Consider the following 17,109-nt stretch of genomic DNA (forward strand, 5'->3'; position numbering starts at 1 on the left):
CCTCGGTAGTATGTTCAAAGCACCATCCACTCTCTGTATATAATAGAGCTTGCCCTGCAAAATTTCCTTTACACTGCCCCCACCTTAAACTTTTGCCATTCAATATTTGACATTTCTATCTAGCAAAAAAAAATTGTGACCATCCATTTAACTATGCTTTATATAAGTTTATATAAACTGTGACCATTCACTTAACTGCTTTATAGAAGTTTATACCCTATTCAGGTCACCCCCTCAGCCTCCACACTCCAGTGAAAACAATTAATTTGTTCAACCTCTCCTTACAGTTAATACCCTCAAATTCAGACAATACCCTCATGAAATATAACCATGTAACAATTACAGCACAGAAACAGGCCATCTCGGCCCTTCTAGTCCGTGCCGAATGCTTACTCTCACCTAGTCCCACCAACCTGCACTCAGCCCATAAACCTCCATTCCTTTCCTGTCCATATAGCTATCCAAATTTACTTTAAATGACAATATCGAACTTGCCTCAACCACTTCTGCTGGAAGCTCGTTCCACACAGCTACCACTCTCTGAGTAAAGAAGTTCCCCCTCATGTTACCCCTAAACTTTTGCCCCCTAACTCTCAATTCATGTCCTCTTGTTTGAATCTCCCCTACTCTCAATGGAAAAAGCCTGTCCACGTCAACTCTATCTATCCCCCTCATAATTTTAAATACCTCTATCAAGTCCCCCCTCAATAATAACTTCAAAAGCAGTTCATTAGCTGTGATGTACTGTAGAATTCCAGCATCTAGATCAGGAATTCCCAAACTTTTTGTTATGCCATGGACCAATACCATTAAGCTAAGGGTCCATGGTCACCATGTTGGGAACCCCTAATTATAAATACAAATTCCTACTTACTTAAAGGTCTTTATAATTGTTGTGAAACTGAACTCATTCCATAAGTGTGCTGGTACCATAATAGCTAGTTATCTAATAGGTAAATTACAATTTTATTAATAATCAAGAAGTATGAATTCAAATCCCACCATAAGAATTTGAGTCTGCAGTTCAAAAAACATTATTGTAAATGTGACATGAAAATTCCAATGTAATTTTTAAAAAAGATGATTAATTCACTACAGTATTTTTCTATAGGGAAAGTAAACTACTTCCTTACCCAATCTGTCTTCTGGCAGACTCCAAATGGAATGTAAACAGCCCTATGGGGTTTTCTGGCTAGCCAATCAGTTATATCAAGCCATTCATTGATCATCCAGGGATGAGCAATAAATATTAGTCACATCATCAAGGACCACATCCTGAGGATAAAGAAAATGCTTTGCTACTTTGCACTGCCAATCTGTCTATTATAATGCACCAACTTTTTAGCTTCTGTTTGATTGGTTACGTTGCACAAGAATCTGTTTCTGAAGCACCCCTGCCTTATCCATGTATAAACTAAACAACGATCCTTTATTTTTTCTTGTTTTTTTTTCTTTTGAACAGTGAACGTAAAAGCATTTAAACCCTTGCATCTAAGTATAATGGTTGTCTGTTGTAAAATTATTGGCTTGCTTACTCTAAGCATCAGGCCTGCAGTTTTAATTGAGGAATTACATTTAATTGGTGGGTGCATTAACTGAACAGTTAGCACAACACTTTACAGCACACCAGCTGTAAGATCTAGGTATTTATTCCCACTGTTGTCTGTAAGGAGTTTATAGAGTTTATAGGTTCTCCTCGCAGGCCTTGTGGGTTTTCTCCAGTTGCTCTGGTTTCCAAGGTGTATGGTTAGGGTTGCTGAGTTGTAGGCACATAATGTTGGTGCTGGAAGCGGGGTGACACTTGCGGGCTGCCCAGAACTGTCCTCACTGGTTTGATTTGATTTGACTCAAACAATGCATTCCACTGTGTGTTTTGATGTACATGAGACCAATAATTTTTTTCAGAAATTTGGAATAGTTAAGGAATATCTCTGCTTCATATATTGAATTCCTTTTGTTTTAATAGATTATTTTAAAAATTGCCACAAACTGGCCATCATAAGATGATCTCTGCTCAGAAGTAAATTGCCTGGTAGTTGGCAAACACTTGACTTGAGAGTAGACTGACTGTTTTAGGATTAGCTTAACTCACACACAGTGAGTGGCCTTTTGTATCACTAGTTAGAGGCATAATTGCCCTATTGGAATCAGCCAGGATGAGTCCTGTTGAAGTGTCACGGCCCAAAACATTGACTGTATCCTTTTCCATAGATGTGGCCTGGCCTGCTGAGTTCCTCAGCATTTTGCGTGTGTCGCTTGTACTTCCAGCATCTGCAGATTTTCTCTTGTTTAAGATGAGTCATATTTTGTGATTTCTTTATTCTCTGATTCCACTCTCATTTTCCGATGATGGTGTAAAAATGTCAGCTGAACAAATGTATGATGAAGAAGCTCCATAGACACAGCTGAAAATCAGGGCAGCTCACCTTTTGTGAAAACCACAGATGCTGGAAGTCCAAACTAAAAGCAGAAAGTGCTGGAAATACTTATTCGATCAAACTGCATCTGTGAAGTACTTCCAGCATTTTAATCATGGCTTGTATTAAGAATGCAGAGTTATACATTTCCCAGCCCATAGTTCTTTAAATGATTATTATTGCTGTTAATTATGCAGGAAGGTTTGTTTTGTGTATTTTGTAAGTGCTCCTTCTGTTATAGCAAACACCAGGGGTATTGGAACACTTAACGTGTTTGTCCTTGTTCTGCTCTTCTTGACCCTTGGCATGTATTAACTTATTCATTTCCAGACCGTCATTTTTATTCATTCAAACCAGATGATTAAGGGTTGCTGGTGCGTTACAGGGTCAACAAAGCTGTTAAGAAAACATAGTTAAGTTAATCATAGATTTTGTCTTTTAATTCAGACATGTAAGGGCTGAGTTCAGGTTTAACTAAGCCGAGCACATAACTTGGAAGAAGATTGTTTCAATTTGCTTTGGCTAGTGTTTTCCTCATAAACATGGTAGCTGTTCTAAACTATTTTAGTTTATGTATTGCCTGGTTATGTGAATGTGGTCAAATTCTTTTTCACTTTATGAAATTACTTTTGCATCAAAATATTGTAGTTATTTATAATTATTATATCTTCCCAACTGGTTAAAAGTAAGCTACTGTGGCTGCAGTTTCTGTAGGCAACAAAATAGCATGTAGCAATTCTACAATTTCCCTTCTAGTCAGTGATGTGGGATGAGTGATGAAATGGTTCAGGTACTGGCATCCTCAAATAGCTATGGTACCTCACAACTTTTACTTACCTGATTTCAATGGGATAAAAATCTAATCCCTAGAATGTGCAGAGATCCATTCTGCTGGAATATTGCCCAGATCCTGATTCTAGAAACCGACTCCTGTTGTACACAGAAATGCTGTGATAAGTAATATTGTATCTCAGATCAATGAGCAATATTTGAGATCAACCAAGTAGTGGTGAAGCTGCACCAGAGCTGAGTACTGTCTACACTCTTGTACGATTTAGAATACTGATGCCTGACAGAGAGTGAACTTACCAAGTTGTCATCATTCCACACCATGAATCTCCAGAAGATCCTTCATATATTCTGGCCAAGAAAGATCTTCAACCACAGCCTACTCCTTCAGTGTCACCAAGAGGACATGGCCACAATGATCATGAGGAAACATTGGAGATGGATTGGACACGCGATGAGACGAGAGGCCAACTCTATCATCAAGACAGCACTTCATTTGGACCCCTGAAGGGCAGAGGAAACGCTGGAGCCCAAAGGGAACTTGGCACTGTACTGTGGAGGCAGAACTGAGGACCCTGAACCACACCTGGGGCACAATCGAAAAGATAGCCAAGGACAGACAGAGATAGAGCCCTAAGCACCAGAGGCATAACAGGCAGTAAATATTTTTTTTCAATCTCAGTTTAAACGTGGGATTATATATCCCTTCCTATCATGATGTATTGTGTTGTCAAATTATCACACAAAGATAAAAGGAAATTTATTACACAAGCATGTATGCTAAAAATCAGTTATGGGACATGAGTTATGGTGCTAATCTTTATCTTTAGGTCTAAATCAGTTTATTAATCTCTGGGAAAAATGCAAATTAATTCTCAAGAAAATTTGTACAATTATTCACACCATTAGGTTTAGAGTTAAATGGATTTAAGAGGAATGGAAAATTCCATGCAAGGTACAGAGACAAATAAATAAGAGTCATAATATGGGTAAAAATTCAGAATGCTATTGGTGAGGATTTCGACAGTAAGAAGTAGCAAACCATAATAAGGGAATGGATGTCTGCATCTATACTATAGATTAAAGAGAAAAAGGCTTATTTTGAAGGTGCCAGCTTTGAGAAGGTAGTGGACAGGATTCAGAGGAGGTTCATGAGAATGATTCTGGGATGAGGAGGATCTGATGGCTCTGGGCCTGTACTCGCTGGAGTTTAGAAGAATGGGGGGTATCTCATTGAAACATAAACAAATGTTGAAAGGTCCAGACAGTGTGGATGTGGAGAGGATGTTTCCTATAGTAGGGGGGTCTAGAACCTGAGAACACAGCCTCAGAATAGAGGGATGTCCATTTAGAACAGAGATGAGAAGGAACTTCTTTAGCCAGAGGGTGGTGAATCTGTGGAATTTGTTGCCACAGGCAGCTGTGGCGATCAGGTCACTGGGCATATTTAAGCAGTGGTTGGTTGATAGTTTCTTGATTAGTCAGGGTGTGAAAGGTTACGGGGGAAGGCAGGAGAATGGGTTTGAGAGAGAAAATGAATCAGCCATGATGAAATGACAGAGCAGACAGAATCTCTTCTGGTCTTCTAGTCTTATAAGGATCTTCTGATGGTGATCCCCTCTGAACTTCTCTGTGCTATTACCAGGGACGGTGCTGAGGTGGTGCTAGCTGGTGCTATATCCCCAGCAGTAATTACAATAGCACCACCAAGAAATTAACTGAAATTTCACATACAAATTGCAGCTGCTTTGCTTTCTCTGTATAGTTTTGAATACAGCTTGCTTCTCCAGTTGATCTAGTGAAACAGCACCCCCAGTTACCATAGCACCCACGCAGCAATAAAGTTATAAGCTCTGTCTCTGTGCTGGTCTCAGGTCATATCCACTCTACACTTCCGCTTATTCCTTCATTGTCAATGTGTTGCCGTTGCTGTCCTAAGATCAGTTAAGCTGATCTAAGATCACTTAAGGTGGTGATGTCACTCACTCTCACTCACGCGAGAGATTGTTAGTATACATTCAGGCGCAGGTCCATGGTCTCATCAGACTAACGGATGCCACACACACACACATTGTGCTTTTACAAGCAAGCGTGGGCCTGGCACATGCATTATTTTGGCCGGCGTGAAAAATGGATCGATTTTTAGTCAGAAAACAACCCCATCCAGAGGAATCAGTGGTGTCTCAGCCTGAGCCTGTCTTAATTGAAAGTGACATGCAGAAAGAAGTAAGTGGGGATGAGGACGACAGCAGTTCATCGAAGGAGTGTGAGGGCGAAGTAGAGGAACAAGAAATGGAGCGGGATTTGGAAGATAAAGGACATGTAAAGATTGTCCAAGAAAATCGTGAGTATATGAGAGCAGTGGTTGAGTCTCTACGCTATACTGCGTGCCAAGGCATTGCCCAGTGAGGACACTGGAAGGATGATGGATCTGGCAATAGGGGAAACTTTGTTGAGTTGCTCAGTGTAATTGGGAAGTTTGATAAGACTATAGCTAAAAAAATAGCAGACAATCCTGGAAATGCAAAAAACATACATCACGATATCCAAAATGAAATTATGGGTATTATGGCAGATATGGTCAGACGTCAAATAAGTGCAGAAATCAAGGAGGCTGGACATTTTGCCATCATGGTGGATGAAAGTAAAGACGAGTAAAAAGGAGCAAATATCAGTGGTGGTGGGGAGAGTTGCTTCTTAAAAGCATTGAACAGACACTCGCCCAATGTGTTATTGATAAGAAAGCGTGTACAGGTTATGATGAGGCAGCGGTGATGTCTGGGTGCAATAACGGGGTACAAGAGAGGTTCAGGAAAGAGGTCCCGCAGGCATTATATATACACTACCATGCTCACAGACTTAACCTTGTTTTAGTGGATGTTGTGAGCAACGTACAAGCAGGTGGACAGCCCGTGGAGTTGAAGAAATTGTCAGATACATGCTGGGCATGGCAGTATACAGCTTTGTGGGCTATAAGGAAATCACTCCCTGCCATTCTAGCTACACTACAGGATATTATGGGTCAACCAAATGCACAGAGGAAAATGGAGGCCAGAGCTGTCAATGGACTGATTGTCGAGCAGTTTGCTTTACTTCTCACTCTGTTTGAGGATTTATTCCGAGTCACCAAGTTCATGTCAGACCGGCTACAATCTCCCAGTTTGGAGCTTTCATCCGCTGTGGACTTGGCTCAGTCTGTTATCGATGCACTCTCAGCACAACATGGAGAGGAATCATGGAGTGAAATTCAGGTAAGAGCTAGGGACCTGTGCGTCAAGGCCGGTATACAGAGCAGACCACATAAAAGGAGGCAGGCCCAGCCACCCCGCCATCTACATGATTTTGTTTTTGAGGCCCAAACTGAACGCACTATGGTCACATCCTCTGATGACCTTCGCAACCACTGTTTCTATCCGGTTAAAGACAGACTTCTGACTGAAATGAAAATTCGGTTCTCATTTGAGACTGGGGGTGTTCTGACTGGAGTCTCAGCATTGAGTCCCAAACACAAGCTCTTCCTAGACAAGAATTGTCTTTGGCTAATGACCCAATACTATGGAGTGACTGAAGAGAACCTGACTGCAGAGCTACATTAGGTTCGGCGTCTGCTGGAAACAAAACAAAAGCAAGGACAGACGGTGAATGACACAGTGGAATTTCTAGCTCTAATGAGACCCTACCGCGATGCACTTATAGATTTATACAAACTAATCTGCATATCATTGACTCTGCCTGTGACATCTGCCTCATGCGAACCGAGTTTCTCTTGCCTCAGACACCTCAACAACTACCTAAGGAATAGCAGTGGCGATTCTCGGAACAGCAATTTGGCCCTGTGGGCCATAAAACAGCCAGAGGACCAACGCACTTGACATCCAGAAAATCATTGATGCTTTCGCCACCAATCACAACAACAGACGGATTGTGCTTCTCTGAAAACATCAATGGTGAGTGCAGTTGATTTAAAAATTTGGGCCAAGATTAATGCTGATTATTATTATTATTTTGTGGTGGATACCCCATAGTCCTTATGTTTCCTGCAAATCCTAAAATATTTCATTTACTGCTATTAATCCTACTGGTTTTGCTTAGACTCCCAAGCGGTGATTCTGTTGATTTTTGTTTTAAATTCAATAGTCGAATTAATTGAGGTGTTGCATGGTCAGAGAACGATTTGTCCAACTCCTGGTAAAGCCTTGCATCTGTTGTTTGCCTTATTTGACTTTAATAATGGTGTATCTTTTGGCATTATCTGTATATGTAATGTGAATAGCAGTGGACATTGTGGGTTAGCGTTGTGTTTTTCAGTTGAAAAGCACACATTTGATGCTGATTGTGGGATTGGTGCGTGATTCACGTTGTGCGCTGTGGGTCGGATGCTCTGTTGGTTTGTTTGTTTATGCTCTGTGCAGCCCGGGTTGTCTCCGATGCTGTTGACACTGTCACAGTTCACTTCTATATTAGATCTATCAATTGCTGTTGCTTGTGAATCAACAAAGGCGTTTATACTAGACACATAATGCTTGAAACTGACTTTTGAATGCCACGCATCTGGCCTTGAGAATACATATTACCATGCAGCAATCCCTCAGCACCATCACTGAATAATTCAGCCCCACTGTAGCACCACCAAGAAAAAATCTCTGGTGCTGCCAGTGGCTATTACTGTCATAGTGTAACAATCCTGCAAGCAAACAGACACAATCCAGACTACTGTTATCTACTGCGTTCATGTTTGTGCCAGAACTCCATGGCGCCCAGTAATGATATCAGAGAAGGAAAATCTGTTTTGGTTCTGCCAGATCCTCAGGTTTCAGAAGAAGTGTGTGGGGGGCGGGGTATGGTGATGGGATTGTGAAGGATTTATGATATAAACCACACTATCTTAGCAATGCTGTAAGGAGATGGGAACAGGCCCTTCGGCCAGCTTGTCCATTCCCACCAAAATGGCATCTAAACTCGTCCCATAGCTTGTGCTATCAGAAGAGGAACTTGCACTAAAATTATATCTGCCCTGGTGAGATGATATCAGCTGTGGAATTGTGGGCTTCAACAGAACAGTACGCAGCATTTGCTAGGTACATTCTCTATCACACCTTCTTTTCTTTCGAGTTCATCTCAAAACATGACCCCTGCAATCTTGCATTTCTAGTAACGGGAATTAAGAATGAAAAGCCATTGAATAACGTCTGGACAAGCAAACATCAGCATAAAAACTTCGAAATTAATACCACCAATAGAGATAAAACCCCAGTTTCCTAGGAAGTCCTTAAAATCTATCCCAGCAGAAGGATTACTTGCAGCCCATTGTTATGTCTTGTTGTTCTCAGAGCATTTCTACATTACAATTTATGGTGAAATCTATGACTTAACATAATTTCAGGAGGCAGACATTGTGTTGTGAAACGTGTTTCATCGACAGAATGTTTTGACCAACATAGATCCCTATACAGTTTTGCTATATTATAAGGCATATATCATATCCAATTCCTTTTCTTAAAGTAAAAAAAAATCACTCCTTCAGTCACAGAGGAAACCTAAACAAGATACAGGAGAGTGGACTCATGTAAATGATTTACTCTGATACCTCCTGTTACAGATTACTATTTATTTGTCACATTATACAAGATATGGAAAATACGAAATGCTAAGTATTTGAGACATAGTCTGCAGAATCAATTTACTTTATTTAAGACCCCTGCTAAACCTTTCATTAGTTGGAGGGGCAGAAGACTCAGTAAAGCCCTCCATTATATATCTGAAGCACTGGGACAGATTTGTTGGGGTAATTCTAACCCTGCCCTAGAAATCTAATCCATTACAATGCAGTAAAGCTTCCTGAGATTTAGCTCAAGATCTTCCCTTCAGATATTTGGAAATTCACAAAGGTAAAAAAAAAGCTCAGGCGATTTCCGACAGCTGAAGAATTGCTTTAAGTTGTTCACTGAATTACAGCTTCTTTCCAGGTCCCAAATGAGCAAGTGGGCATCCAACGGTATGGATTTGCTGACTGCTACAGGGTTGCAGGCATCTTCTCCTGTGTGGCAACTGGGTTCATGGCAATAACATTGCATTTTGCAGAGAGATCTGAATGGTTGAGTTAAATGGTCTAACTACATGCTGCCTTTGGTTGGACTATATTTTTATTTAAATATACTGCTAGGTGGCCACAATCAGGGCCTGACACCTTGCAAGGCTTCACCCTCTTGAAGGATTTTCTGACATTGATCACTTACTCCAATCATGTGACCAGAAGATTTGCTCTAATCTATTGAGATTGCAAAATAAATGCAGATATATAATGCCTTTCATGAAGCTCCATACTGCCAATGCACTCAGTGGCCAGTTTATTAGGTACACCTGCTTGCTAGTTATTAGATATACCTATACAACTGCAAATATCTATTCAGCCAATCATGTGGCAACAACTCAATGCATAAAAGCATGCAGGCATGGTCAAGAGGTTCAGTTGGTTGTTGAGACCAAATATCAAAATGGGCAAGAAATGCAAGCTAAATGTCCTTGACCTTGGAATAATTGCTTGTACCAGACAGGGTGGTTTGAATATCTCAGAAATTGCTGATCTCCTGGGATTTTCACACACTACAGTCCATAAAGTTTACAAAGAATGGTGTAAGAAACAAAACACATCCAGTATATGGTAGTTCTGTGGGCAAAAAAAACCTTGTTAATGAGAGAGGTCAGAGGAGAATGATCAGACTGTTTTAAGCTGACAGGAAGGCATCAGTAACTCCAATAACCACACATTACAACAGTGGTTCCTTAAATTTGTCATGGTTGGATTGGTAGTGGGGATAAACTCCCACTACCTATTAAATGCTCCCAAAGGTGTGTGTCTCCATTAGCTCTAACAACCAAGTCCAGCTCCTGGCCTTCACATGTGGCTTAGCTAGTAAACTTGGTGGAACCATTCCTAGGTTACTGGTGTCTTAAAACAGTTGTTTCAGGCAGATGGGCTCATCTGCCGTGGTTGGCAGCTCATCTAGGAGAAGGAAAACTCTCATCTCAAACCTCCGCTGCTTTGTGGCTATATCCACTCATGGGGAAGGCTTTGGGAGTAAACCTCAAGGAAAAATCCAGAGCTGGAGTCTCTAAGGCTGGCCTACTTTGAGTTCAAAGTTGACTGGCAACTCCTGTGACACCGCTGGTGCCAAACTGTATTGGTCTCTGCTGTTCCTTTGGATTCATCAGCCGCATGGAGTGAGGGAGTCTACTGCATGGGCAACAGCTTGCTCTCCATATCGTACTGCCTTGGCTTGCATACTAGCTTGTATATCACGTAGACAGCTTGGACACCACATTCATGGTCAACTCTGATCAATAGAGGGCTTACTACAACAGTCATGTGCAGAACAGTATCTCTGGGTGCACAACATGTTGAGCCTTGAAGAGGATGGGCTACAGCAGCAGAAGACCATGAACATACACTCAATGTATGTATTTTATGCATAGTTGCTCTTTTGCCATAGGGAATGATGTAGTCATTTTGTGGAGAGCGGAGAGCAATGCCTCACAAATGTAATGCATTAATTGATAAAATCATTGCTTTCAGTAGTTGAGGATTACATATTTCTACATGGAGAAATTCCTCATTCATCTTCAATAGATTGTTCACATCCACTTGAAACTGAGTTCAATTATTCACCTGAAAAATGGGACCTTCAAAGGCACACCATAACTTTGGTACCAAAGCCAGAATAGATCTGTGCACAGCTCTTGAGTTGGGTGTGATCTCAATCTCCTGACTCACAGGTCAGTGTGGCACTAAAGAAGTACATATCTCAGACTGCATTCCAGAATTACAGACCCTTTGATTATTATACAGTAGTCTGGATGTAGGGTGTAAGTTGAATCAAGAGTTAAAATTGGCATGTCGCAAGGGTAATGCTACAGTTGTTATGGGGGATTTCAACATGCAGGTAGACTGGAGGAATCAGGTTGGTACTGGACCCCAAGAAAGGGAGTTGTGGAGTTCCTCCGAGATGGATTCTTAGAACTGCTTGTACTGGAGCCTACCAGAGAGAACACAATTCTAGATTTAGTGTTGTGTAATGAACTGGATTCGATCAGGGACCTCGAGGTAAAGGAGCCATTAGGAGGTATTGACCATAATATGATAAGTTTTAATCTACAATTTGAGAGGGCGAAGGGAAACTCGAAAGTGTCAGTATTACAGTTGAACGAAGAGAACTATGGTGCTATGAGGGAGGAGCTGGCCAAGGTTCAATGGAACAATACCCTAGCAGGGATGACAGTGGAACAGCAATGGCAAGTGTTTCTGGGAATAATGCGGAAGGTGCAGGATCAGTTCATTCCAAAGAGGAAGAAAGATCCTAAGGGGAGTAAGGGGAGGCCGTGGCTGACAAGGGAAGTAATGGACAGTATAAAAATAAAAGAGAAGAAGTATAACATAGCAAAGACGAGTGGGAAGCTGGAGGTTTGGGAAACTTTTAAAGAGAAACAGAAGGTAACTAAAAAGGCAATATGCGGAGAAAAAATGAGGTACGAAGGTAAACTAGCCAAGAATATAAAGGAGGATAGTAAAAGCTTCTTTAGGTATGTGAAAAGGAAAAAAATAGTTAAGACCAAAATTGGGCCCTTGAAGACAGAAACGGGTGAATTTATTATGGGGAACAAGGAAATGGCAGACGAGTTGAACAGGTACTTTGGATCTGTCTTCACTAGGGAAGACACAAACAATCTCCCAGATATAATAGTGGCCAAAGGACCTAGGGTAATGGATGAACTGAAGGAAATTTATATTAGGCAGGAAGTGTGTTGGATAGACTGTTGGGTCTGAAGGCTAATAAGTCCCCGGGACCTGATGGTCTGCATCCCAGGGTACTTAAGGAGGTGGCTTTAGAAATCGTGGACGCATTGGTAATCATTTTCCAATGTTCTTTAGATTCAGGATCAGTTCCTGTGGATTGGAGGGTGGCTAATGTTGTCCTTCTCTTCAAGAAGGGAGGAAGAGAGAAAACAGGGAATTATAGACCGGTTAGCCTTTCGTCGGTGGTGGGAAAGATGCTGGAGTCAATTATAAAAGCAGAAATTACAACACATCTGGATAGCAGTAACAGGATCAGTCCGAGTCAACATGGATTTACAAAGGGGAAGTCGTGCTTGGCTAATCTTCTAGAATTTTTTGAGGGTATAACTAAGAAAATGGACAAGGGAGAGCCAGTGGATGTAATGTACCTGGACTTTCAGAAAGTCTTGATAAAGTCCCACTTAGGAGATTAGTGGGCAAGATTAGGGCACATGGTATTGGGGGCAGAGTACTGACATGGATTGAAAATTGGCTGGCTGACAGAAAACAAAGAGTAGCGACTAACGGGTCCCTTTTGGAATGGTAGGCGGTTTCCAATGGGGTACCGCAGGGTTCAGTGCTGGGACCACTGCTGTTTACAATATATATTAATGATTTAGATGAGGGAATTAAAAGTAACATTAGCAAATTTGCTGATGACACAAATATGGGTGGCAGTGTGAAATGTGAGGAGGATGTTATCAGAATGCAGGCAGATACAGTTTAATGTGGATAAATGTGAGGTTATCCACTTTGGTGGTAAGAACAGGAAGGCAGATTATTATCTAAATGGAATCAAGTTAGGAAAAGGGGAAGTACAATGAGATCTAGGTGTTCTTGAACATCAGTCACTGAAAGCAAGTATGCAAGTACAGCAGGCAGTGAAGAAAGCTAATGGCATGCCGGCCTTCATAACAAGGGGAATTGAGTATGGGAGCAAAGAGGTCCTTCTGCAGCTGTACAGGGCCCTGGTGAGACCACACCTGGAGTATTGTGTGCTGTTTTGGTCTCCAAATTTGTGGAAGGACATTCTTGCTATTGAGGGAGTGCAGCATAGGTTCACAAGGTTAATTCCCGGGATGGCAGGACTGTCATATGTTGAAAGATTGGAGCGACTGGGCTTGTATACTCTGGAATTTAGAAGGCTGAGAGGGGATCCTATTGAAACATATAAGATTAAGGGATTGGACACGCTGGAGGCAGGAAGCATGTTCCCACTGATGGGTGAGTCCAGAACCAGAGGGCACAGTTTAAGAATAAGTGGTGGGCCATTTAGAATGGAGTTGAGGAAAAACTTTTTCACCCAGAGAGTGGTGGATATATGGAATGCTCTGCCCCAGAAGGCTGTGGAGGCCAAGTCTCTGGATGCTTTCAAGAAAGAGATGGATAAAGATAGCGGAATCAAAGGTTATGGGAATAAGGCAGGAACTGGGTATTGATTGTAGATGGTCAGCCATGATCACAGTGAATGGCGGTGCTGGCTCGAAGGGCTGAATGGCCTACTTCTGCACCTATTGTCTATTGTCTATACAGCAGAACATATACAAACTGTTTGGCCCAATACATGTATGTCAAAAGTAAGCATCATGTAGAAAAGCACCATTCCAAGGAGTCTAATAAATTCCTTTTGGGCTAATCAAGTACAGTTGGTAAAATACAAGAGAACATTAGAATTAAAATACAAGAGAACATTAAAATTTATTTAAATAAAAAGTTTACAGTGATCTGATCAGAATCTCTTATTTTACTTTCATCATCATGCCACCAAGAAATGGAACAACTTATTTTTCACGTTCTAAGAAGAAAGGTTAAAGAGGTATTCCTATGAAACATATAACATATAAGGTTCTATGGATAGAATTATATTATCCATTGAAGTTAGGAAAATTTGTAAATTAAATTAAAATTAAATTGGTTCACATTACATACTCTTCACAACTAGCTATTAGAACAGCAGAAAGTACATACAGATTTCTGAAAAAGTTAATCTAATTCACTTTACATCAGTTGAATTCCAATACTTATGTTCTGACAACATACACATTATACAAGAACCCCAAGCCACATTGGTGTTGGCAATGGTGGTTTCCATTGCTTAACTGAGAAATTGTGAAGAACAACTATCCTAACGTGATGTACTGTATCAGCTTTAAAATAAATAGGCATCCGTTAGTCTCGTGAGACCATGGATTTGCGCCTTGGAAGGTTTCCAGGGCGCAGGCCTGGGCAAGGTTGTATGGAAGACCGGCAGTTGCCCGTGCTGCAAGTCTCCCCTCTCCATGCCACCAATGTTGTCCAAGGGAAGGGCACTAAGGCCGATACAGCTTGGCACCAGTGTCGTCGCAGATCAATGTGTGGTTAAGTGCCTTGCTCAAGGACACAACACACTGCCTCAGCTGAGGCTCAAACTAGCGAACTTCAGATCACTAGCCCAACACCTTAACCACTTGGCCACGTGCCAACACTGTCAACACTGTGTTTCAGCTTTACCTGTTTAAAAAAAAGTGAAAGAACCTAGAGTCATAAACACCTAACTTAGGAAGTAGAAAAGAATTTCTAACTGAAAAGAACACTCTATTAGAAGTTCAAAATGGTGTATTCATGGTCACTGAAAATGTTGGTCTTCTGGACATCATTAAACGTGCAAATGGATATTGTTGTAACTGGGTGGAGGGATGCTGTTAGTGGCTGATGTTAGAGAGCCTGGTCTAAGTTCTTCCTTCTGCAAAGTCTGAATTTGCTCCCTCTGTGAAAGTGTACTGTTAGATGGACTGTGTGTACAGGGTAGAAGTTGAATCTGGCTAGTGTCTGTTAACATTTCATATGATGGAGGCAGAGCTGGCTCTTCAGATGCTAGTGGAATCAGAAGGCTGTTAGTTGGCACCATGATCACTGATGTGCAGTTGAGTCCCTCACAATACGGGCTGTACAAAGGGGCTTGTAGGTTATTAGGATCACTAGAAAAGAAAGAACAATAAATTTTCAAGCCAAAAATTGAAATTTCACTTGAAATACATTAATTATACTAGCATGTGTACAATGCTTAGGAACGCATGCAATTCTTCAAAAGACGATGCCTCAAAAAGGCAGCATCTATCATCAAGGAATCCCTCCACCCAAGGCATACCTTCTTCTCATTGCTACCTTCAGGGAAGAGGTACAGGAGCCTGAAGGCAAACAGTCAACATTTTAGGAACAGCTTCTTACCTTCTACCATCATATTTCTTGACCATGAACCAATGAACACTACTTCACTATATTTGCTTTCTTTATTGTACAATTTATTTTACATATATATATATATATAATTTTATTGTAATTTATAGTCTATTTTATGTATTAAACTATACTGCTGCCACAAAACAACAAATTTCATGAATAACAAATTTCCCAACATATATCAGTGATAATAAACTTGATTCGGATTCTGAGGTGCATATATGAGCAGAATGGCGGACTCTTTTCTTAAAAAACAATTGTTTAATTCCTATTTTCAGAACAAATGTCGTAAACTCTTGCCTTTAAAAATTAGTGATATCAATTACTTAAAATGATTAGCTACCCTTCTGTTCTACTAAAATAAAAATTTAAAAAAAAATCAAAATTGAGGCACTGGGCTACTCAGCATTGAAGCACAATGTGCAATTTCCAGCAAAATGTGAATGTGACTGAGACACGGGTGCAAGGTTTGATCGAAATACGTAAAATGAGCAGGTAGAATGAGCATTTTATCCATTACTATGACATTAGAAAATCTTTTTGGAGCTTGAGACTTTCAATTTTTGTTTACATTTATCATACTTTCTCTGCAAATAATAAAAAATAATAGATTTTCTCTACTTTCTGAAGTAGCTCAAAGTTCAAAGTAAATTTATTATCAAATTATGTTTGTGCCACCATCTGCTACCCTGAGATTCATTTTCTTGCAGGCATTCACAGTAGAACAAAGAAATACAATAGAATCAGTGAAAAACTACACACAAACAAAGACGGACAAACAAGTAGTGTGTAAAATAAGCCAACCAGTGCAAATACAAAAATAAATAAATAAATAAATAAACAGTAGAAAGTAATGCTGAGAGCATGAGTTGTATAGTCCTTGAAAGTGAGTCCATAATTCTGTAATAGTTCAGAGCTGAGGTGATTAAAGTTATCTATGCTAGTTCAGTAGCCTGCTAGTTGAAGGGTAATAATGTTTCCTGAACCTGGTGGTACGGGACCTAGGGCTCCTATATCTCCTTCCCAATGGCAGCAGCGAGAAGAGAGCATGGCTTGGATGGTGGCTATTTTATAATTTTAGCATTTATTGGACCTATCATCATTATATTGTAAAATAGCATTTTAGTCGCAACTCCTTTGATGGTGATTTCTATTTATCATTCTTTGGTGTCACTAGCAAGGCCAGCATTATTTTTTGCACAGCTCCAATCATCATCGACAATGTTTGAAAAACAGTGTCTCAAAAATAATGCCTAATCAACTTAATAGAATTTGTTCCTTCTCCGAAACTAGTCTGCTGTTTGTCCTACCTGTGCCTATAGTTGGCTCTCTGTTCCATGGTATTGGGATATGAGGTTGTTCTATTCCATTGCCTGTATCCACTGGATATTTGCCTATTCAGTTTTACAGACCATAGGAAGCCAAAAAGAAGCAGGAATCCTCCAATCAAGCAGAACAGAAAAGACAGTAATCTCAGCAGTGGGCTCAAGGAGGTTTGGTCGATGATAGTCTCCACTTTTTCAGGACATGTTTTGTTATCACTCCACCAGGCAAAACAAACAGCTGCAGACATGAGAAGAACACCTCCTCCAATTGAGAGTCTACTGCGTAGTCGGGTGCACGCCATTTAGTTTGGGTACAAAGTCGGAAGTCCAATTGAAGACATGTGCCGACAAGTCTCTTGTTCAGTTTTTAGAAAAGCCATGGCCCAAACCCTGAAGACATCCTTGCAAACAGAGGAAGTGAAACAGAAATGACATCTCTCTTGACAAAGTGATAACAAATAACACAGCAATAATCAGATTTCATTTTACAAAATGATTAGAAATGATCTTGAAGCACAATAAGATAAAA

General features: G+C 40.6%; 1 protein-coding gene across 1 annotated transcript; it reads right to left on the minus strand.

Moving 5' to 3' along the window:
- Positions 1 to 14,671: 14,671 nt before the first annotated feature.
- On the minus strand, positions 14,672 to 16,882 carry LOC134355225 (transmembrane protein 61-like). The gene is made up of 2 exons (XM_063065010.1): positions 16,566 to 16,882; positions 14,672 to 14,993 (listed from the first exon to the last, which is right to left on the minus strand). The coding sequence occupies exons 1-2, from the start codon at positions 16,880 to 16,882 to the stop codon at positions 14,672 to 14,674; spliced, it is 639 nt and encodes a 212-aa protein (XP_062921080.1).
- Positions 16,883 to 17,109: the final 227 nt, after the last annotated feature.

Source organism: Mobula hypostoma, chromosome 12 (genome assembly GCF_963921235.1).
Source record: "Mobula hypostoma chromosome 12, sMobHyp1.1, whole genome shotgun sequence".
NCBI lineage: Eukaryota > Metazoa > Chordata > Chondrichthyes > Myliobatiformes > Myliobatidae > Mobula > Mobula hypostoma.